Genomic DNA, 23696 nt, shown 5'->3' on the forward strand with positions numbered 1-23696 from the left:
AATTGTCTCAGACTATTGAGGGACTGATTTGTCTTTACCTCATTGCCCTTTCTGAAGAGTAATAAGTTGCGATCATTATGTAATTTAAACTCTCGCCAATGTAAACTCTTCTAATCATATTCACAAATCCACTACTACAAAATTCCTAACTACTAATAGATATTAGTATAGTCGTGTTAACAGTTTTCTTTCATGTGTATCAAATATAGAGAAAAAGATTTTACAAAATCTCTCATACTATTTTTGTTTTTTCTTCTCTACATTAGATTACAACACAAGGGTTTCAAAAGCAGCTTTCATTATACTCAACTCTGAAGTCAAATCTACATTATCAACCACAAGATCTCCACCATCATACGATTTTCTCTGTCCCTCCCTATCTGCTTCTTTTATTTTGAACTTAGAAAGAACGAAAAAAGTGGTGACCCAAGTTAGATGAGGAAGGAGATAAAAACCAACTAACATGATTCTTCTTCTTCTTCTTGGAATCTGTTCTCTCTCACTCTTTGTATGTGCAGACGTTTGGAGCTGTATTTATGCAAAACTCAGCAGAAGATGTTCTCTTATGGCGGCTTTTCCTAACAGAACAATCTTCTTCTCTGCATAAAACAGAACCAAATTGTGGGTGTTAGTTCATTGCATTCTTGTTCACCACAGCAGAGTCAAGGCAAGGAAGGACTTACGTGTAGTTGGGACTCTCGTATACTTTCAAGCATTTCAGTTATTTCCATCTGCTTCATCACTGTGGCGTGTAAAGCCTGCAACCACCACTGCAAAATGTCAAACTCCATACTGCAACTATGCAGAGTTTGTGAGAAACAAAACAGCAATTTATTACCCTCTTTGTTTTCTCGAGATCAAACTCAACCGATTTGATTCTGTCTAGAGAATCCATCAGCATTCTCTCCTTCTCGACGGGGATTTCAACCGGTTTGTTCCTGATTTCCTCATACTTTCTCTCAAGTTTCTGAATACGCTCCAAACATGGGCCAATCCGGTCTTTCATTGTGGTTTCCCTAGGAATTGCGGTGAGAGTGCTCCTACTCTCATCTTCCGTTGGACTCGAGGGAGTAATGGTATGCTTCCTTCTCGAAAGCTCAAACGGGATATAACGGAAAACTGCTGCTAGTTTCAGCAACAAGGAGAGTATCCTTTTGGCTAGGCTCTCAGGTTTTATGCTGTCAAGTGTTCCCTTTAAACTGAGATCGAGTTCGAGCATTTGATAATGGGATTGCGTTTCTTGGCCTCTTCGGTTAGTAGGTATGGCAAAATTGTCATCGCAACTATAATAGCCATTAACATCTGACGTCCTAGCCTGCGTAGATCATATTGTTTCTCGTCAGTATAAAAAATCTAGAGCGGATTGTTGACAAAAATGTACATACACAATAAAACTCACTTCCTCATAAGCTGAATTCACATGAGCAGAGGCTGAGCACATTCTTCCAGTAGGAACATCAGAACAAAATATAGATACTGCTGCTGAACTCTCAGCTTGCATAGCCTAAAATTCAAAATTGGTTTGTTATATTAACCGGAAAGAAAAGTTGTAGAACAAACAGGGATATTGGGTTGATAGCGCCATTTACCTTAGATGGATGTATACTAATGTAGGATGAAGAATTCTGCGGGTCACTCAGTTTCCTGGTAATCTGCCTAAAGAGTGATGATTCTCCACGGTAGATGAGCTAATAAAGGCACAGATCTTAAATGAGCTTCATGTACAAGTTCAGACTAATGAAAGCTTACTTCTACCTAAAAAGTTCCCAAGCTTACCTTCATTGTTTCAGGATCATTCCAGGGTCCTTTATTAGAGCGAAGACACCCTCCGTCGCCAAAGCAAGAGCATGAACCTCCTAGGAAGTCTGGCAATTGGCTACATTTGGATAACCATCTGGTAAGTAGTGGCTACAAATGATACCAGGTGTATAGTATGAATGGAAAGCAAACTTACCTTGAATCAATGACTTCGTGTAATTTGGATAAAGATTTGGGTTCTAGCACCTGCAGCAGCAGCAGAATAAGATAAGACTACACATGGTAATAGCTGACCAAAGAGAATATTAACTAGGTTGAGAGCTTGTACATGTATCTTTGCGATGGTTTTTGCATCAAGAAACTTCTGAGCAGCAGGCCAAAGCATCTTCTTGAAACCTGTTCCAGCATTTACAATGTACATTCTGTGCAGCGTCTGCAAAAATAAGATGTAACTTGCAACAATCCGGAATGTATGCAAAGAAGGAGATATAAGATGTAAATTGAGAAACTCAAGTACCTCAGGGTAGTAGCTGTTGTCTATCTTCGCCATGGCAGCCACAAGACTTGCACCTGCTGATGTAAAATTCTTCATGCCCTGTGATTAACATGATACCGCACAGCTAAGAATATGGAAGCCTAAAAGAGCAATACAAAAACTTTAGGAATAGCTGAAATTAAGTACCAGTCCTTGCACATCCAGTATTGTAGTGGAGGAATAGATACGGCGCTTTGCTGCAATCGAGCATGCAGGGAACTTCTCAAGAAGAGCTCTCTCAAACTCTTGCACATGGTATTTTAGATATCTGTCAATGGTGGTGATACGCATAAGCTTAGAGGGATGAGCTTTCCCAAGTCTTTCAATGTAGACAGGTCGTCCTTCCTTGTCAACTCCATGATAGCCTTGAGGATAGTATTGCAGAACTTCTTCCAGCTCTTCGAATTCAAAATCCTAGCATCCACATACACATAGAAAGAAGTAAATAAAAACAAGAGCTTTGTAATGGAACAAAAAACAAGCTGGTGGTGCCAAAACTTAACCTCTAGTATGGTATCTGTCCCATACTCTTTTCTCCAACTAAGCATCTCTTCCCACATCTGGATGGTTTTCTCAATGTTAAGATCCCTTGCCTTCAAAAATCTACATATATAACACACATCACATTGTAAACTCAAAAAGACTAGAGTTCTTATGTAAAGAAGGACAAACAAACAAACCTGAGAAGAGTATGGTAGTCATCGTGTCTTGGAGGTAACAAGTCTCTGTGGAGAAGGTGACGGCGAAACTCAAGCACAAGGGTCTCCTCTTTCTCATCACGTACATCTTCAATGGAGGCTACTGGAGGAAAACGATAGTCAATTTTCCTTTTGCCTCTTTTCTTCAAGGAATGAGTGAACTTGGTTGAAGCGTGAATGGCCTTCTTCTTCAAATTGCCGATCTTAGAGCGGCGCCTTTCATCTTCTTCAGAGATATCAAAGTCGAGAGAACCGTACTCTTCAATGCCTTGAAATAGACAAAGTCAAAAGTAAGTATCTTTAACGTCTAACATGAGACAGAAATTTTTAAGAAGAAAACTTTACCAGACATATCAGTTAACTTAAAAAGGGGAAGGAAGGAGGCTTCTAGTAGATGCAGAGGACATGCATTTGAGTTAGATGAGTATCGCTCTTGAGGAAAACAAAACAAAACCTGGAGGCAAGGAAGGGTTGGTGTTACTCAAGGTATGAGAAAGGAAACTAATTAAGAATCTATCTATCTTTCAATTAAAAAAACATTTAAGCTCATGTGATGGCATTAAGTAAGTAACTATTCGTTTCTTAACACGGACATAAACACGAAAGCGGAGATTCCCCGTGAACATGAAACGAAAAAGACTAAACCTTTTTATGTTCTTCTCCAGATCTGCGCTCTTATTCACTCACTGGAGCATTGAAGTCGTATCTACACTTGTCTTCTTCTCCTTAAAAACAAAATGAAACGCATAAGCTGATGTGAGGTGAGGTGGCCATAAATGTAAAATCCCGAAACTTAAAAAAAAATAAAACGAAACAGTTAAAAGATGACAAGAGAAGACCCACGAAGAATCTAAATGATTCTCACCGACAGACACTCGATAATTTGAAATCGAAGCAATGCGGAATGAAGACAATACAGATCCCACCCTCGGACAAGAGAACACCACAGGGAGGGGGAGGGCTCTCCAATAAAGAAAGCTCTGAAATTTACCTTAAGATGAAACCACACCATCTTCTTTCAGCTGCTTCTACTTCTACTTCTTTAGTCTTTGAGTTTCGCTACTTAATTATTATATTATATTCCCCCTTTTTGCATCTTTTTTATTTTATTTTGTTTTAAAAATAAAATGAATTCTATAGGGGGTTTGGTATTTTCATGTTGGTCCCTCCAATGGTCCCTTTTTCTGTAAACAGACAATAGGGAAGGTAAAAAGGGATATGGTAGCTTCGTCAGTAACTTTTTTCTTACCCCCTTTGCTCTCTCTCTCTCTCTCTCTCTCTCTCTCTCTCTCTCTCTCTCTCTCTCTCTCTCTCTCTCTCTCTCTCTCTCTCTCTCTCTCTCTCTCTCTCTCTCTCTCTCTCTCTCTCTCTCTCTCTCTCTCTCTCTCTCTGCCTTCACTTTGCATGCGTGTCTCCCTCCTTTTCTTCCCTTCTATTGAATTATCGAATTTAAAAGGTTATATTTCAACATTACTTAAAACAACAATCTAATAAGATGTTTTAAAAAGGTTTGATTCACGTATCTTCTTACACTTTGTAAAGTTACCTTAAGATTTTCTATAAGAACTAAACGTGCTTTCTCTAAAAGCAACAAAAGAAAAAAAAAAAAAGAGTGTTTTGTTTTGATTACAACAAAAGGATGGTGGTAATTAATTCGAGCAAGTTGACTTTTCATACAACCAAACCACATACTGTCTTTGGACACGTGCCATGACCAGTCTGCTCTGTGTTTAATGCATGCCTCCCATCATTTTTAGATTCTATACTAGGATTCTTGATTTATGTAGCATTAAATAAATACATCACTCGCTTAATTCATTATTTTCTTCTAAATAATTTCTACTACACAGTTTTACCCACTCAGCTCCTATATGTTTTTTTCTTTCTCAAATTCTCAGTATCATATCATCATTTTTCAAACTGGTTTTCGAATAATACTTGAGGCTGGTGTAACTCCTCTCTTATCACCAATCTTGTACCGTTTATTTTCTTCTTTGATGGTTCTTTTTAAAAATTGTTTCGCCATTCCTTTTTAGTTAATTAGGGAGGATTTAAAAGAATAAGAAAAAAAATTTCATAAATTAGAATTCATGGTAAATGTGAAATACTTAAATTTATGTGGAGGAAAAAAAAAATGCAGGGCCCTTTGTCCATTTGGCTTAAAGTATTTACTGTTGGTTACTAATAAAATGGGTCCAACAGTAAATGAGAATGGTCCCATCAGACATAACAGTACGTTACAGAAAACAGCTTACAACATTACTTCGGGGGAAAAACCATTTACATCATTATCAAATGATTTTTATTTATCTTTTTTTTATATGATTATCTTTTTACCCGAATAAAAACGACACAAGCCACTGTCGTTTCTTCTTCTGTCCAACCGCATCATCGAGCCATCATTTGCCATTAAGTTTTCACTCTGCCCTTCAACTTCGTACCGGCAAATAAATCCGGGTAAAAAGCATTTAATGATCGGATACTCCCACCGGCAAATAACCCACTACTAATTACATAATTATTGGTCAAAAGATTTTCATTTTTTTCGTGAGAAACCGATGGTCCAGACTGAGATATAATGCATTTTTATGGTTACATCTAAGGTATTGTGTATATTCACACACACACATACATCAAATATGTTTACAAAATGCATGTACAGTATTTATTCTCTTTGACGGCTTCAGTATACATAGACAGAGAGGTGTTGGTTATAACTTATGAATATGACTTAAAAACGAATTGACCAGCTTTTCAATATGTAAATCCAAATCTAATGTCGAGCAAAAAAACATATAAAACTGTGTATGCATTCCGACTTGCTGTATACAGATCATTTAATATAGTACATATCTAAATTCTCCCTTGTGAAATATTTAGGCCTCATAGTAACGGTTGATGCATCAATTTTATAAAAAATCAAGAAAAATGTGTATAAACTAGGCAACAAAGATGGCCAAAGAACAAAACAAAACACCTAAAAGTAAATATATTTTGATTAACTTAAAAATTGGGATATACAAGAGGAAAAAGATAAAAGAAAGATTTGGATGTGATCGAGAGAATCCAAGGATGGAGAGCAACTTGACATTGTGACAAAGAAGATGGCGAAATCTCCCTTCTGCAGTGCAGAGGACTGCTGAATAAAAGTCCTTCTGAATAAATTACAAAGTTCATAAATAAACAAAATACCAAGAAAAAAACAAGGAAATGTCACTTTCTCCACAGAATGACAGCCATAATAATAATATCTAATATTATTCCAAAGCCCCAAATATTCTCCATTTATGGTCGTTTTCGTTACCCTTGCATTTTATACTTACATTTCATAGAAATACTACACATTTTCCAAAACAAAATTCGGTTTAAGTTTTTAAAAACAAATTAATTATCAGTATATCGTATTTTCTATAAACATAGGTATGTGATTTTACTATATAAACAACTGGTCAGGGTACATAGAATACATGTTTTATTATGCTATACATGAAAATGCACCCTACCTATCGATTAATCAAACATAGTAGAAAGTCAACTGTATATCAAGATAGATCAAGATTTTGAAAAAGGAGGCAGTGTAAGCTAATCAATGAAGGTTTTTATATGATATAAAACTTGTTTAAGCCTTAAGTTAACGAATAAATATACACTTGCAAATACTACAATATGGTTTTAACCATATAGTACGTAGTTTCTCAGAAATAAATTAAAACCAATTGTAGTATTTTCAACCCATATAGTACAAACTCTCTTTCAAATAATATCGTGGTATGGAGTCCTGTAGAAAGTAAATTTTATGTATCAATGATTTCGATAATGATTTTTAGTCATAACTCAAACTATCACTTTTATGTACATATTTGCATGAGATTGTTAATTTAGTAAGGCTTGTATTTTTTTTAATAAACGGTGTGTTTTAGAAAAAAAATTATACAGATATCTTATCAGAATAATCAAATACCATCTATGTTTGGGGGTTTTTGCCTTTTTGGACATCGCTTTGAGAAGAAGCCTGACACAGTCTCTTTAACCCATGGAGTCAACTCTTTGACTTTTTTTTCTTTTGACCTTTGAAAGTTTTGAACTTCCCGTAAATTGTTTTGCTACAGTCGATGAACATTTCCTTTAAATAAAAGTCTAAATACACAATGTACTAATCACCAGCGGTCACGTGTGTGCTAACACTCACGATTAGCAATGTAGCACTCGCGTATTGACGGAGGACAAGGATTAGCAAGTCAAAGCTGTATCGAAACAAATAAATTAATTCAGTTCCGTACAGTAGAGTTAGAGGTTGGTATATCTCGTGGAAACTGTTGCTTAAGTAACTATTCTTCAGACGAGAGATGGGCCCTATTGATTTGATGGAATAATAGGCCCAGACAAAGGAGACCCCACAATGTGAAAAAAGAGAATGTAAATTTACTGTTAAACTTTTGGTTACAAAGTAACTAATGGTATGTCTACTGTAATACTCCATCCGTTTCACAAAAAGTGTCACTTAGACAATTTTCACACATATTAAAGAACTCATTAAAATACATTTATGTTTTCATTAATATCACATATCTAACCAATAGTATTTTAGATAAATCAATTTATTTATAAAATCAATGCATTTTGCAATTAATTTTGAGCTGAAAGGTTGTATAAATTGCATTAGTATTGTAGAATGACAATTTTTGTGAAACAATAAAAATGAACTAAAGTGACACTTAATATGAAACAGAGGGAGTATATAGTTTTTTTTCTGAATTCTTTTTACAGTTTTCACTGTTAAAAGACTTAGAATTAAAGAAGAAAATAATATTATCAAAAACCAGTCTTAAAAACGATGTGTGGTTTTAATTCGTTCTGCCTATGGTCTTATTTCCATGGGCCAAGATCAATATATTTTTGGAGGTATGTAGAAAGATTGACATGCTACAGCTCAAGCCATGTCTTGCAACTGACGACATGCCGTTCGTCGCAAAACCACGTGCATTTCTTTTTGTTCTTTCCGTCTCAGTTTTTCTCTTACAATTTACACAACCAAACTAGTTTTTGGTATTCTTACGTTTTGACGTTTCTATGTTACTTTACTACTATATTTGATCTTTTGCCACATTTTTTTTGCCAAAACTAACTAACATAACACAGCTGAGTGTGTCTAACCTATCTTGACACACTCGAAATTTCTAACATAACACAACTTAGTGTTTTCATATCTTCTTTATAGTATTATCACATTTGCCTTTATTTTATTTTATTTTACTGAAAACAAGATGATTTTTAGCGGAAAACACTTTATATACATATCTGAATTTGAGCTGGGACTTGACTTCGCCACAACAACATTTTTATAGTCGACTAAACTAAAAGAAAACTGGGTAATTTTTTCATGACAAAGTTTGTAGATGTAGATGAAACATAAATGCACAATTTTCCTAAGAAATCGTCAACAAATTTGATAATTTAAATCATATATGTAGAATTCTTTCTCTGTTATTGTCCTACTGAAAACATAATACACGCTTTTTAATACCTAACAAAAACTTAGAGCGTCTGGTTGTTTCTTGTAGCTCAAGCAATCCCCTAACTATTACAATACTAAACTAATTCCATTGTTGATAATTGTTAAATTATCAAGAGACACAATTTAAAGAGGCTAAGTTGAGGACCAATAATACCATTTGTACAATCACGTTGTCGTAAGTGCTTTGAGAATTTTCAGCTTGATTCTGAACTCCGAAGTCTAAGAACTATGATTGGTAAAATGATTTAATTTTTTCTGGAAAGAATCAGATTTACTAACAGTATATGATAGTATACATATTGTATCATTTCATCTTATATTGTGCTTAATTTAACTTGCTCCTAATTAGTTGTGCAAGATCTTAATCGCCATACTGCTCTTGTATTTGGCAGGCAAAAGCATTGATAAGCGCCTCCTTTGATCCTTTGCATATAAAATTTTAAATATAATGGTAGTTAAATAGTTCGAAAGTGGAAACATGTTTGTTGTAATTCACATGCATGAAGCTATATGGGCTTTGACCGTATCAAAAGCTAAAGCTTTGAAATTATATATATCAAGTTTTCTCGTAACAAAACTAAAGTTTTAGTTTTAAGACAAAGTTTGTGCATGAAGTTTGGGATACTTGCTATTGAGAATACATGAGAGAATCCTCCTTAGTTTCTTCAAGTTGCTTGAGTTCTGCATCATTACATTCACCAAACATCTTCTTCATTGCTTTGTTTTTATTCTTTATCATTAACCGCTTTGCTTTGCTAAAGGTATACTTTCTATTTTTTATAAGAGAAAATTAGAAGAAAAAAAAAGTTGCAACCGACTATGCGAGATTTGTAACCGCTTTGTCTCCCTCTCCATCGTCATGCGTTTAATTGGTCGTTTAGTGTACACGCTCAATGATTAGTTTTTGATATTTTAGCCCAATATTTCAATATGATCGAAAAGAGGTCAAACCTTATTCATACATGTTCCAAAAAATACACTACTGCATACAAAGAAATCCAAATTTAAAATTGTAATGAATATATAAAACTTTAAAAGGAAAAAGTGAATATAAATGTTGATTTTTTTTGTTGTAAACAACCACAAACTCGAATTGAATATGATAAAAAAAGTCACACCTTGGATATGAAGTTTATGCGACTTGTGAATATTATTCATGCATGTTTTGGCAAAACATCACTAGATACATAAAATGGTGAATTTGTGAGATGGCCATTACATGGAAAGAATTAAGAATATAACTTTTTATGCACTCATTAAGAATATAGTTATCTTGTGGTAATTGTGTCATTTGATTACATAAATGATCATTTTCTCCTTTCCATCGCATGAGCATGAATACAAAACACAGACCATTCTATTTATGATGTGTATAAAGAATAGATGAGCAATGTCCACACAAAATGTAGAGAGAGAGAGAGAGAGAGAGAGAGAGAGAGAGAGAGAGAGAGAGAGAGAGAGAGAGAGAGAGAGAGAGAGAGAGAGAGAGAGAGAGAGAGAGAGAGAGAGAGAGAGAGAGAGAGAGAGAGAGAGAGAGAGAGAGAGAGAGAGAGAGAGAGAGAGAGAGAGAGAGAGAGAGAGAGAGAGAGAGAGAGAGAGATAGAGAGAGATACAAAGAGAGAGAAAGAGTGATATATATATATATATATATGAAATGAGTGAGATAGAGAGAGATACAAAGAGACAGAGTGAGTGTTAGAGAGAGACAAAGAAAGATGAAATGAGAGAGATTACAAAACCTTAATGAATGAACTAGAGAGAGATACAAAGAGAAATGGAGTGAGAGAGATACAAAACCTAAATGAGTGAGAAAGAGTAAAATATAAAAAGAGAGAGTAGTGTGAAAACGGTCCACCTAGTCTTTCTATATTTCCCTATGGCCCATTTTAATTTTTTTTTTGTAACATTCTGTTTTAATTATCCTTATATAATTGTTTCTTCATGTATATCATGTCTAAAATATATGTTTAAAATATTTTTTACAAAAATATATTTCTAACTGATTTTAAATGTGACCATACATTTAAAATCATACAATAAAACATGAAGTAAAAGTTAATATAATTTTTACCCGGCGCAATATATTAATACATAAATATAATCATATTTTTTATAATTATATAATTGATCCAACCCACGTTCAAGAAAAAAATATATAACATGATATGGTAGATATTTTCTAACAATAAACTAAAGTAGTGCAACTGCAACTATTAAATTGTTATGTTTTGAAATGTCTATATATTTATAGTAAAACAAATACATGTGCGGGTGCCTAATGATAATTAAAACAATATCATTTTGATGTTTTCTTTAGTTACAAATGATCTCAGCTTAATTAAAGCAACAAGAAATTGACCAAAAACATAGGAACAAGTAAATACTATACAAGAACATTCAAATATAGAGGATTTGATTTCATGATAACATTTTGTTGATCATCAAAGCGTTTTTACACAGCTTGAGAAATATGTTGTTCCTCTGTGAAAGCTCTGCGTCGTTCCCAGCACGTGACACCAACGTGCTGTCACAAGACTCGATGGCGCTGATCGCCGCACGCAGCCAGACGTCGACATCAGCGTGTGCGTTGGCGAGCATGGCGGAGACCGAGTCGTCAAGCTGCTCCACCGCGTCTTGGTAGTTCTTCAGACAGTCCTCGAGGGTGACCTCCGTGGCCGGTTCAAGATCCTCGAGGGTGAGCTTTTCCTTGATGTAGGTGGAGGTGGCGGAGGCGTTAGCAGACGCGATGGAGATAGCTATGATCTCGACCTCGTTGTTGGTGGCTGCGAAGTCACCGGACTCGGGACTCTGTTGTATGCTGGCGATACATAGTTTTGGGTCGTCAGAGTGTTTGCACAAGTTGGAAATCAGACCGGAATCAGCATTTCCGGCGACGGAGGAGAGAAGAACGATGCAAAGGAAGAGAAGTACGGTGAATTGCTTCATGTTTGATTATTGGGTTTGGAGTGAGGAGTATCGATGATGATGATGATGATGATGATGAGAGATTTATATTTGAAAAAGAACGAAACAATAATCGAAGTTAAAAAGCGAATTTTTGTTTATTGTTTTTTGTTGTTGAAGAAATTTATTTTTAGTATCTTTGTTTGTAATGCAATGGAAAACTAAATTGCCTTCAGAAATAGGCTGGAATATAGGAAACAGAAAACAACATGAAACATGACCTAACTTGGCTTGCAAGACATTTCAGAAGAAGCAATAGAGATGCTATTTTCGCAGCTTTCTTCACTGATTTCTCACACTCCATCTTTCGAACTATCCGTTGCTGAAGAAAGAAGAACGTGATCTACCAAAATAATTATAACTCTCTTCATAACGACGGGAAAGAAACCACCGGAGGGAATATTCCGATATGGGTGCTTGAGTAAAGAGAGAAACCAAGATTTTTTAAGTGTAATACATACTAATAAGAGGTGAATCGATATTATAGGATTTTGAGTGTTTATTATCATCTTCTACTGAATATTACTAGATTGTAGTCCTCAAAAACTATAAAAAGGGCCTATTGTAAGCTTACCTTGGGATCCACCTAGTTATGCATAGTGTGGAGAAGATAGACCATCAAAACAAGAGTACTGAGAAATCTCTTGGAGAAGCTACGATGGACAATGCAAGATGAAAGACTTCCACTACACATTATCCAATACGCTAAAATAAAAACTACTTCTACATTGGCTACATTCTCATCCCCATACTGAGATAGTCGCTGTCAGTGGTTTGGTTAGCAAACCGCAATTCATAAAACAGATTTTGCTTAGTAACTCCAAGCTTCAGACACCTTTGTTTGATTTCATTCAACTGGAAACCAATATGATTTTACCAGTGGTATGGATGGTAAATGCTGAGGTTTCTCTGCCTAATCAATCTTCCTTCTTCTGTGTGCAAATGATGAAAGCCGGTACTTGTTGACATTGTTCTTCCACCTTCCCAACCATAAAGTTGATGAGAAGAGCGTAGGAAGAATGGTTCTTGCCAAAGCAGAGGGCGTCTTTCTGGTGATTCTCCAGTGTACCGACGAGGATAGCTCGTCCGTGTTAGCATACTCTGTCTTTCCCTGTTATAAATATCAAGCGGAACTCCACTGAAGCGGCTTGAGCATTCAAGGCACCGTTCTTCTTCACGATGATGACAGAACTCATGAAACTGGAAGCTGCTTCTTTCGTTGTATCTTAAGTTGTCTTGATAACAGTGATCATGGTGTCTTTCAAGAGCAAAAGACGCTGGTCTTTGAGCTGTTGGGATATATCTAGCATCTTCAAACTGTGAACATCTAATTAGTTCTCGGTAATAACCAAGATCCAGTGGAGATGTTCTCAATTGTCTTGATTGAACCAAAGGATCATGCACTTGTACAGGTCTTTGGCTAACACCTTGAGATTGTGTTTGTGGCTGGAGGGGATACATGAGCAACTTTGATTCTCGTTCCTTCGTCTCTCTCCATCTCACCTTCTCAGCATAAATCTCCTTAGCGACGCGAGAGACAGCGAACTTGAAAGTAGTGCACTCTCCCAAAGGGAAAGGCTTGTCACATCTACACCCATCTCCTCTCTTGTTCTCGTAACCAGGGTACTCGCTCTTCTCGAACGCCACGCACTGTGTCAACACAAGAGAGCATCTGCTAGCGAGCTCCTCGAGATTCCAGTTACAAAAAGGTGCTTTGTCCTTGTGAGAGACGTGGATTTCTCCATCAGCTCTTACCATATGGGCTGCTCCATGAAAAAATCCAAACACCAGTGCTCTATGCTTCCTATAAGTACAACAAAAGAAGATGAGATAATAAGTACACATACAACTGGGAGAAGACAGGGGGCACTATACTTACTGTATAAGTCTTGAATCAGTCTCTTTGCCGTGGAAGCCGGCGTGAGGGAAGTTGAAGATGATACGGTCAAATCTTCTGGAGTTAAGATGAGGGTGTAGGTGGAGTTTGGTTGCATCAACACCATGTAAGAGGGAAGCTCCAAGTCTCTTGAGAGTAGCAAGGTTTGATCTTGCCTTGCTGTACTTTCTAACCACATCATCTGCTTCAAAATCACCATAAGAGACATTAAACAAACAGCAGAGGGAGAATCCAACTTAAAAGGTACAAACTTTCAACTCTTCAAATGAATTTGGATTCTTGTCATTTGAAGCATAAGGTGGAAGTGAGATCAAAACCCTAACTAAACTCTTTGTCATAGAAACTTCACGGGAGAAAACAATATCAAGTTCACCGTATGAATCGAGGGAGGAAGCGCAGATATTGGAAGCAGAGCGGAAGCGGGAAGCTAAGCTGCAGGAGAATGAGAAGTCTCCTTCGCCCACGAGAAGTATCTGATGGTTCGATGAATAGTGTGTCAGCCATACTTCTTCATCATCATCATAATCTCTGATAAGCTTCGAGGAGAGCTCTCTCGAGGTGGCCATGAGTGAAGAAGATGCTGTGTTTTTCTTTTTGAGTTTGGAAATGTTATAACGTTACTGTGTTCTCTTGCTCTGTTTGTAGTGACAATTTAGTTTCCTATCAAAAAAATTGAAATGACGATTCGGTTTTTACATGACAAAAGGGGATGAATTGGATGATCAGTAAATTCTAAATTGATAATTTTTTGGGTTGGTTTCAATCCATAAAGTGTATGCATCTTTGTTGCCAAACAAAAAAGGAACATTTCAGGCCCATGAACAGATCTTCGCCTAATGGTTTGGAGGAGAAAGCGTTTTGATGAGTTGAGAAGCTGAATGGGCCATTAAAAAAAAAAGAAACCATTACTTCGGCTCCCAAGCTAATAACATGAATGAATGTGCTTCAAAGACTATCTACTTTTTACCTAAAACCACGTTTCACGAGTCTTTGAAGATTTCATGTTCATTAAAACATCATCATCCTCCTGATACCTATGTTTAACAGTTTTCAATGCCGACGACAATCATGCAATTCGTGAAGGCAGCAGAATCATTTATAGAAAAAATTCACATCCTTTCAATTGTAAGAGATTAATAATAATCCATGAGAAGAATAGACTCATTCATATTAATGAGCCAGGCTCAAATAGGTCTCATGTCAGGCTTTTAGTTAGTTAGTGTGCCTTTTAAATATAGTTTTGACGGTTGAGATATGTCTGTGGATATTCAACGGTGAGGAGCAACACCCATGTTCTCAATGCCATTCTGAAACATGTATGAGAGAGCATACTGTCAAAAAATGACTAACACAAGTAGAATTATAGGATGTTGTTGTATTAGTTCCTAAATCTTACTCGCATGTTCTCAAAATGTTTGTTAGATTCCACTATCACAAGTACGACTGGGGATTCCAGAGCTATCAAAGTTCATTCTTCTTCCTTTTATTGCCCACAAGAAAACATGTCTTTGCCACAATGTGCACTGGAGAAGGTTAACTCTTCTTCCCTCCCTGTCTTTTTCATGTTTTAAATTATAAAGTTACCCAAGTGATTTGAAACAACGATGCAAAACTTCTAAAAACATCAATTTCTAATCAAACTATGTTCTCTCAAGTCTCAAATCATAAGCATGCGAAGATGACTAGTCGATGCAAACATGATTTGAGCATGCTTCATAAGTTTACCCGTCTCTCAATGAAGTGGTCATTCGTGTATGGACAAACAAACATAAAAGATAACGTCTTGTATGTTCTCTTCTCCTAGCAGCTTCCGTGACTTCTTTCACTTCTGGAACAAAACCATGGTTTTACTTTTGAGTATTTACAATAGATAGGCACATACATTGTGTAAAGACATACGAAATATGTTAGCTCGCTAAGATTGGCATCTTTCCAAGTGTAGATCTGAACTTCATCCTTTGTTTTTTTTGCCTCTCATAGCATAATCTCCCTTACTATGATGATTGTATGCTAATTAAGCCTAATTTGCAGTACAATTCAGAAAGAAGAAAACTAAATGAATCACACAAGAGCATTCAAAAAAGTGGACATGTAGATTCTGCATCTTCACGCTTATGAGGTATAACACAGTCAAAACTAAATTAGTTGCACAAGAACAAATCAGTAGCTTCTATTAGAGTAAAAAATAAAGTTTCTATAAGCCATTAGTTGTACAAGACCCAACCAAGTCATTACTAGCTATAAGCACATTACATGAAGAATCTACTTGATTGATTCCTATGCTTCTGCCCGATACATTTGATTGACAATGGTTTGGATTGAGTTATCCATTTACTCATTTTAACCAACTCTTTATATCCAATAATCCACTAAATCCATTAACATCCAAATATTTGACTCATAGAACCATTAATTTAAACCCATCTTGATTTTTTTTTTCACTGAGAAAAGATGATTTTCTATAGTACTGTTCTAACATAACTATCCATAAAATTTGATAATTCAGATCATATAAGTAAAAGAATTTTAATGAATTCACAACATATGACTATCGAAATAAACATAAAAATGCATAGTTACACACAAATAACAATAATCATACTAAAATTATGTACAAGTTTTGAATGAATGGAGCAGCGGCGACATCTTCCTCCGCGACAGCTGCCTCCACCGGAATTGGAGCTTCACAAGAAAAACGGTGAGTTAACGGAGAGAGATGACGAATGGTAAGTCTAGAGAGAGAGAGAGAGAGAGAGAGAGAGAGAGAGATTTACTTACCGACGACACCTCCTCCACCGGAGTTGGAATACATAGTTATCCAATGAAACACTAATTATTACAGATAATTGATTTTTTTAAGATCACATTTTGAATTAAGTATCATGTAGTAAATGAATTTTAATGAATTCACAACACATGGCTATCGAAATAAATATAAGACTGCATAGTTACACACAAATAACAATAATCATACTAAAATTGTGTACAAGTTTTGAATGAAGACTGAAAAGACAATATTGGTGATTTATTTTATACTATTTACATAAGTTTATATAATTATTACAAATAGAAAAAGGATACTTAGATAAATGTTTTTAAGGTTTGATAAATGAAGTCGTATCTAGGTATTGGAATCTCAATTTGCAAAATGAAAAATGAAGTTGTGTAGATTCAATATGTTTGTCACAAAATGAGGAGCTTCAGATATCGCCATCTTTGGTGCTCAACATTGTTGTTATTGATGCTCATCACACTATTGATGATCATGGTAAGTTGTGACATGTTAATATTTATAGGTCAAAACATGTATTTCATTGTTGACAAAAAAAAAAGATATTGTAGTCATGAACTTATCTAATATATTAAAATAGAAGTCACAACTTATTTTATGTATGATACTTTAAAATGGACCATTTATAGAAAGTCATTAATTTAAACATACATGTCATTTATTTCCATCATTAACGACACATTATATATTAGGCCAAACTAATATTCCTTTCCCCTAAACATTCAGATTCTATTTAAATGAGTTATAAACCAATTAAAATATGACATAAACCGGTTCATTCTAATGTGATATCTCACCGGTTTATCCGGTTTATCTAACTTCTTATTAATACTTACGTTACCATAAATTATAAGATCCAATTATGACAATATGTAAAACAATAAAACCTTTGTATTAGTAGATAAATCGTGATATTGCCAACACATATATACTATATCATTTCATGTGTCTCTGTCCTTCAGATTTATAACATAAATCGTTTACTGTATGTTTACTCTATACAACATAAATGAACATGCTTGTGTTATGTCTTAGACGTTTTCGTTTAATTTTCTGCGTATGCCAATATTGTTTTCTTTGTAAATTATAGTTTCATCTTTATAAACCTTTGTTAAGTATCCAGTTGGAGAAGATGAAATGGATGCACTCTTCAATAAAAGATAAATTCTGATTTATTGCATTAAAATATGAATATATTCATTTAATCTTAAGCCATATTTTGGCCTACATTCAAAACTCGACTAATTATTAGCCATGAATTCCATGATTGTAACCACATTCTTTGTAATTATTCAGTTAATATCAAAGAAATTTTTGCCAAATACTCCCTCCGTTTCAAAATAATACATAGTTTAGAATTTTCACACTTTTTGATAAAACATATCAAAATTTAGTTTTAAATGTATAGTTTTTTTGTAGTTTTATATTTCCTAAAATTTTTAACCAATAAATTTTTAAGAAATGCAATTAATGTTTTTGAACTTCACAATTTTTCATTATTAATTGACAAATTGTATTGGAAACATAAAAAAATTATTTTTGAAATAAAAAATTTCTCTAGAATATGTATCTTTTTGAAACGGAAGGAGTAGTTAGCAATTTCGTTCAATATATATTTCTTTAATCGGGTTCATATAACAACATGTATATCATCACCCATTTATTGATTACAAAATATAGATATATTTTTTAACTAAAATATTATCTGATATATATTTTTACAAAGAAAGCTGAATATTATAACATTAACATAAAATATTTTCAAATCTCTTTAAACCAATCAAAATTATAACATAGGCAGAAAAAAACAAAAGGTTAAAGTCTTTGTTGGTTTTGGAAACATAACATGTGTTTTTTCCAAAACAAAAATCAGTTCCTATACTTTTGGGCATAAGATAATTGAATTACTAATTAATAATAATCCATTTGATATATTGAAATACTATATTGACCCATTTATAAGACATATATTGTTTTAATAGATAAGATTTCTATATTTATGTAAAGCCTAATTTAAATTTATATATGTTTGAACTACATTACGTTAAACCCATGTTCTAATAATATACCTTCAAATCTAACATATTAGAAACATATATCAATTTTTATTTAATATTCAATAGTTTATTTTATCATATCTAATACTAAATTTTAAAGATTAGTGTATATGAAAAATTGTCATAAATTTCAAATAAAATACTAAATAATAGTTTTAATAATTTACTTTATTTGTTTTGAATGGTCCATGGTAGCATATATTTTCAATCATGTGATACAAAATTCTAAATTGAAAGTATTATTAGTTAAAGATCAAAAATTTAATTGAAAAGTATTATATTAAATTAATATCACAATATTAATACAAAACTGTACATTAGTTTAATTTTAATTACATAATTGTTTTGAGCAAAGAACTGTGAATGGTTATGATGATTTACAATAACTAGGTAATTTTGTTTTACCAAAGAGTAAAAAAAGAAATAACAGAGGCACATGAGGTAAGCGTATAAAGTAACCGACAATAAGATGATACAATATAATAGAAAGGACAAGACCGTCTTTTAAAGGGAAAGTCTCCACCAATTTCAATTTGAGCACTTTCTCTCTCCTCCCGCTTCTCTCTTCCAAAAAAAAAAAAAAAAAAAAGAAGAATGAACAAGAGCTTGGGTGATGGCGGCTCCGCTAGGGTTTCGATACCGCGTAATCTCCGAGAAACTGTTCAGAGTATCAGAGAGATGACAGGGAAGCAGCACTCGGACGAGGATATCTACGCCGTCTATAAGGAATCGTTTAATGATCCTTTCGAGACCGCCCAGAAGCTCCGCTTTTTAGGTTAAACTACTCTCACTCCTTGCCTCTGGGATTTGTTTGTTTTCATCACATTCATCTCATCTGTTTAGGCCTAATCTTGCGAGTGGTTGTTTATTTTTGGGAATATCATTTGTTTCACTTTAGTGCCTCGAATTTGGAACCCTTTCTTTCCTGTGTCTAAAATCGCTTTATTGATCTCTTACCATTTAGCTAGAAGGTGCTTGGAATCATCAAAAGTGATTCTTTTTACCTTTTTTTATTTAGTTCTGGTATTAGTTCGTATGTACCGTTCAAGGATTCTAGTGGGCGTTTCGGTTATTGAGTATGGATGTCAAGACAATGCAGCAGAACTGTCTTCTCATTTCACTCTTGAATAATCTACTTGTACTTTGCTTCGTTCTAGTGCCATCTCAGCAGCATACGTTTTAATTTTGCAGATACGTTTCATGAGGTGAGAAGCAAAAGAGACAAGAAGAAGGAGGCAAGTCTTCTTTTCTTCTTATGAATCCGTTATTTGCAGTTTTGTTTTGTTTTGTTTTGTTTTGTTGGTATTTTCTTTTTCATCATCTAATTTTGATTTCTGTCTGCAGAATCTTGTGCCAATTAACCAAGCGAGTGCCAGAACTGGTCGGAGGAACTTTGCTTCTAGCAACACTTATCATGGTAGTTTGATTTTTTTCTTTTCTTTTTGATGCCTTTGAATGACAATTGTACCTCTGTTCCCTGTTTTAAACTCTTTGTTGACATTCTGTTGCAGGCAATGGAAGAAGTTCATCCTTCAAAAGGGAGAGTGGATCTAATCATGTCACAGGGGGATCAAGACCTTCTCTTCCTAATACTAACAACAGAGCAAGAAACCCCACTTTACCTCGTGCGACAAAGTATTTTTTACTTTTCATCCATCTATGTCTGTTGAATCCCTATAATGTTATTAGAGATTAAAGGGTACCTCTTGCAGGGTTCCTGCTCCCAGTGGGGTAAGCAATCATAAAGTTGAAGATGATTTCACTGCCACTGTGAACAAGGGAGTTGCAGAGAAACTTCCTCTTTCCAAGTCTATTTCTTTCTCCGAGGATGCTGTTGAGCCAGAGACGTCTAAAGCAAATTCAGAACAAGTTGCTCCACCTGTATCAGTGTCTGTTGTACAGAACCATACACAAGATGTAATTTCTGCTCAGCCTGATGTGAATAACCAGCCAGCAGAACTGCAGTCATCTACCTTTGGTCGACAGGATCCTTCTTTGATTTCTGCTTCTCACTGCAGTAACCATTCTGATCAAGGTATGTTGGCATTTTAATTGTGAACCTTTGGTTTGCCTCTGAGTGTTGGTCAAAGTAGTTTTATGTTCATTCTATGGTCATCTAGTTAAGTCAGAAAATATGGTCTGTTATTGATTCAGTCTCAATTAACTTTATGTAACAGTCACCGGAAATGAGACTGCATCCAAGAAAGGCAAAGCTCGATCGCTTCTCAAGTTAGATGTTGGCGAGCGGTCACACGTTACATTTCCATTGCACCTTCAGGTTGCAGACGAGCTGCAAAATGGTCTGACCTTTGGAAGTTTTGATTCTAATTTTGTGAAAGAGCTATCTTCTACCTATGGTGCTAGTGGCGGTGATGACTCAGATTTTAAGTCCTCTCACGGAACAGGGGATGATGAGAGAGATTCTTCCCCCACTACCAATGGCATTCATGCGGTTGCTTCTGCCAGGTTAGTGATTTTGTTATTTTGGCTCTACCTATTCCTGCTTTGGTTATTTATCTACTGCAATCTCTGTTCGGACACGCTGTTCCCAGTCTGAGTTGAGTGTGACAATTTATATATGGTTTTCAAACTACTTCAGTTTTGTATATTGGAAGGTCTTTCCTTATGATAAAGGATGTGTATTCTCTCCTTCTTGTTGGCTTTTCCTTTTAACTATCAAATTTCATGTTTGTATCTCACTGCCATTACTTCTTGTGCAGAGGAGCATCATCCTATTTTGAAGATGATAATGGGATTCCAAATTCAGCACCCGGAGCTTTACCGAACACACAACCTCATCAAATTGCTTATGGTCAAGACGCCCCATTCAGCGTGTTTGGTCTTGTTCCCTCGTTTTCAGCACTGGGCCAACCGGTAAACACAGAAGCAGCTGCGACTCAGGCACGTGATACATCTTATCAAGATATACATGCACTCAGACAATACAAAAATCTAGTTTTACTTCTTCTTTTTTTTCTAATACCTGTTTTCTCAAAATTGCAGCTTGGAAATTCTAATGCCCCAGCTATGTCATTAGTATCAAACCCGCCAGGTCAGAGCTCTATAGCAGCAGTCTCTCAGCAGGCAACTCATCTTTTCGGGCAACAATACCCTCCCAGTTTCTTCCCTTACGGTCCCTATTACCCACAGTTTTATATGCCACCACCATACATTCACCAGTTCTTGGGCCCAAATGGAATTCCACAGCAGTCTTATTTTCCACCAGGGGCTGCTATAGCAGCACCTACCCATATAGCACCAGTAGGCGACAATGAGAACCCTCCTACAACAAACCCTTCGCAACATGCTTCTTCAACAGTTGTCACTCACATCCCATCTGCAACCGCCTTAAACTCTATCCATAGTGAAGAAAGGACTTCAGCAATGGTCAGTTCAATTTTTTTACTTTCTGTTGTATCCTTGGACTGGTTGCTGAGTATATGTAAGTAACATTGGTAATCATGATATTCTTGTTTCAGACTGGAAACGCAGGTGCGTGGATTGGGCAGGGACTTGGCAACCTGCAGATGTACAACCTAGCCCTGCAAGGTCAGCCACTTGGTTTCCCAGTCGTGCAGGCTGGTCACAGGGGGCTCATGGGAATACACCAACCATCACAGCCCATGCCCGCTCCTTCAACTACATATCAGACCTTAACACCACTGCCACCGACGACAGCTATGGCTGAACCCATAAGACACCCAAACATTGCCCATCAGCAACCTCAAGCTGCAGTAACGAATAACAACTATTAGGCCGAGGGGAAGCAGCTATATATGAAGATACACATCAAACGTGTTAAAGTCTGGATTTTTGGGTGTAAATAGGAAACATCATCCCCAGAGGAATTTAGGTTTGACAAGTACAAGAGGGAAGAAGAAGAAGATGAGCTTTCAATGTAGCAAACCTTTTTGCCATATTTTTTTTGTTGTGATAATACATAAAGAACGACGTTTGGGAAGATGATCCCAATGGAATAGTTATTAGAAACTGATGATGTCTCTTCTTTAGTTTGTATTCTCTTACAAACATATATCAGATCTGACTTGGCTGAATAACCTTTTGGTCTTTCTTTAGCATTCAGAAATCTTTTTACTCATTCTCTATGAAACACATACACTCAAAACCTGAAAGCACCCTAGCAGATGGCTCTTTGTTAAACCTCGAATACTCTACGAACGGTACGTTCCTCAGAGTGAAGTATAAACCAGTTGTTTCTCAAGACTTTGGTTCTCTTGCCTGATGGCATCGAGGTCGGCTAGTAATTTCTCCAGACTCCAGCTTCTTCTCATAGTCAACTGCTTCTCTTCTTAACCGATCAGTCATGAGGATCTTTTCAGAGGCTTGCTCAAAAATACCGTGGATACTGGTCACTAGCTTGTAGACCTGTCGTATGGATGGATCCTTTTTCAGTTCCCTGCCCCGAAAAAAGTAAAACAATCCTCTGAATATCACTATCCAGACACCGTGGCACCTATTGATTAAGCTGTTCGAGATATAACCCACCAGGCTGTTTTTCATCCAATAACATCCCCGCAGCCAAATTCAACAACTCCAACTCACTTTCAAGACTGCTTAGCTCTGAAGATCCAGATTCAAGTTCCTCCAAGAGGAATGTGCAGGAATGTCATCAATCTTCCAAAACAAGATAACTTATTTGACTTCTGAGGACAATCATCTTGCAGCTAACCTTGAGACCCAGGAGGTGCCAAGACAGTGTTACCTCTGTTGTCACAGCACCTACAGTTTCACAGGCCGGTTCTTTAGAGCTAGCTCTTCTTCCTGCTGCTGCTGATGATAACTTGAATACAAAAGATATGGTTACAACAAGTGCAGCTGAAAATAACCAGGTTGGTATTGTCTGAGATAGTTTTTAAACACACATTTACAAAGAATCAAAAGTAAAAGATTATTATGCTAAATGTTTTGTTCATGTGCTAACAACATAGGTGGAGTCATTTACACCACCTAAGGAACCATCAGATACCTCTATGGAACAGTCAACACTAGCTATCACAAATTATGCTTATGGAGATCATCAAGAAGAGACAAAATCTAGTGTTGTAAAAAGTGCACTTCCTGAGGTAACAAACACTTTTCTTTTAGTTTATATATTGGATTTACTCTTTTGGTGTCTACAGTCATAAGAGTCTTAACCATTGGCAGGACCTTTTCTCTGGAGGCTTCTCATTTGCCTCCCCACAAGTTCATGCTCAACATCATGGCATGGGATATGGCATGCAATATTATCAATATCCTGTGGTATTTTATTTGGCATATATAATTGATAAAAAATTTGGACCGATTAATAGATTTTGAGTTTCTCTTACCTGTGATATCCTTTTCTTGGTAGGCTACTGGAGCCTTTCCATACACGGAAAAACCATCATCAAATCCCTTTGATGTAAATTATGATGATACATGTCCAAACCAAACACCACAAGTATGAAACCTACTTCATTAACATCATCACAACATTGA

At 35.7% G+C, this 23696-nt stretch overlaps 5 protein-coding genes across 8 annotated transcripts; 1 reads left to right on the top strand and 4 right to left on the bottom strand.

The window, feature by feature from the left end:
- Positions 1-168: 168 nt before the first annotated feature.
- Positions 169-4032, bottom strand: LOC106345781 (phosphatidylinositol/phosphatidylcholine transfer protein SFH13-like). Of its 3 annotated transcripts, none has more exons than XM_048781728.1 (15): positions 3857-4032; positions 3585-3716; positions 3337-3445; positions 2974-3259; positions 2797-2896; positions 2441-2707; positions 2276-2353; positions 2087-2191; positions 1955-2004; positions 1777-1876; positions 1590-1688; positions 1400-1504; positions 839-1315; positions 684-770; positions 169-599 (listed from the first exon to the last, which is right to left on the bottom strand). In XM_048781728.1, the coding sequence occupies exons 2-15, from the start codon at positions 3615-3617 to the stop codon at positions 579-581; spliced, it is 1917 nt and encodes a 638-aa protein (XP_048637685.1). In that variant the 5' UTR covers positions 3618-3716; positions 3857-4032; the 3' UTR covers positions 169-578. The 3 variants fall into 3 exon arrangements, with proteins under 3 accessions (XP_048637685.1, XP_013640416.2, XP_048637686.1); XM_013784962.3 differs by having other exon boundaries at positions 684-758; positions 3857-4031; XM_048781729.1 differs by having other exon boundaries at positions 3637-3716; positions 3983-4025.
- Positions 4033-10234: 6202 nt separating this feature from the next.
- LOC106350991 (pectinesterase inhibitor) lies at positions 10235-11453 on the bottom strand. The gene has a single exon (XM_013790812.3). The coding sequence runs from the start codon at positions 11450-11452 to the stop codon at positions 10925-10927; it is 528 nt and encodes a 175-aa protein (XP_013646266.1). The 5' UTR covers position 11453; the 3' UTR covers positions 10235-10924.
- Positions 11454-11475: 22 nt separating this feature from the next.
- On the bottom strand, positions 11476-14306 carry LOC111198456. The gene has a single exon (XM_022688109.2). The coding sequence runs from the start codon at positions 13313-13315 to the stop codon at positions 12344-12346; it is 972 nt and encodes a 323-aa protein (XP_022543830.2). The 5' UTR covers positions 13316-14306; the 3' UTR covers positions 11476-12343.
- On the bottom strand, positions 13346-13933 carry LOC106349568 (heavy metal-associated isoprenylated plant protein 41-like). The gene is made up of 2 exons (XM_048734916.1): positions 13615-13933; positions 13346-13548 (listed from the first exon to the last, which is right to left on the bottom strand). Exons 1-2 carry the CDS (start codon positions 13931-13933, stop codon positions 13346-13348), a joined length of 522 nt encoding a protein of 173 aa, XP_048590873.1.
- Positions 14307-18728: 4422 nt separating the features above from the next.
- LOC106345782 (GBF-interacting protein 1-like) lies at positions 18729-22270 on the top strand. Of its 2 annotated transcripts, XR_007340068.1 has the most exons (10): positions 18729-18990; positions 19407-19450; positions 19560-19632; positions 19727-19850; positions 19928-20250; positions 20393-20681; positions 20936-21116; positions 21219-21602; positions 21695-22034; positions 22078-22270. XR_007340068.1 is itself a non-coding variant. In XM_013784963.3 (9 exons), exons 1-9 carry the CDS (start codon positions 18810-18812, stop codon positions 21968-21970), a joined length of 1875 nt encoding a protein of 624 aa, XP_013640417.2. In that variant the 5' UTR covers positions 18729-18809; the 3' UTR covers positions 21971-22270. The 2 variants fall into 2 exon arrangements, 1 of the variants encoding a protein (XP_013640417.2); XM_013784963.3 differs by having other exon boundaries at positions 21695-22270.
- The last annotated feature ends 1426 nt before the right edge of the window (positions 22271-23696 follow it).

This window comes from Brassica napus, chromosome A6, assembly GCF_020379485.1.
Source record: "Brassica napus cultivar Da-Ae chromosome A6, Da-Ae, whole genome shotgun sequence".
Classification (NCBI taxonomy): domain Eukaryota; kingdom Viridiplantae; phylum Streptophyta; class Magnoliopsida; order Brassicales; family Brassicaceae; genus Brassica; species Brassica napus.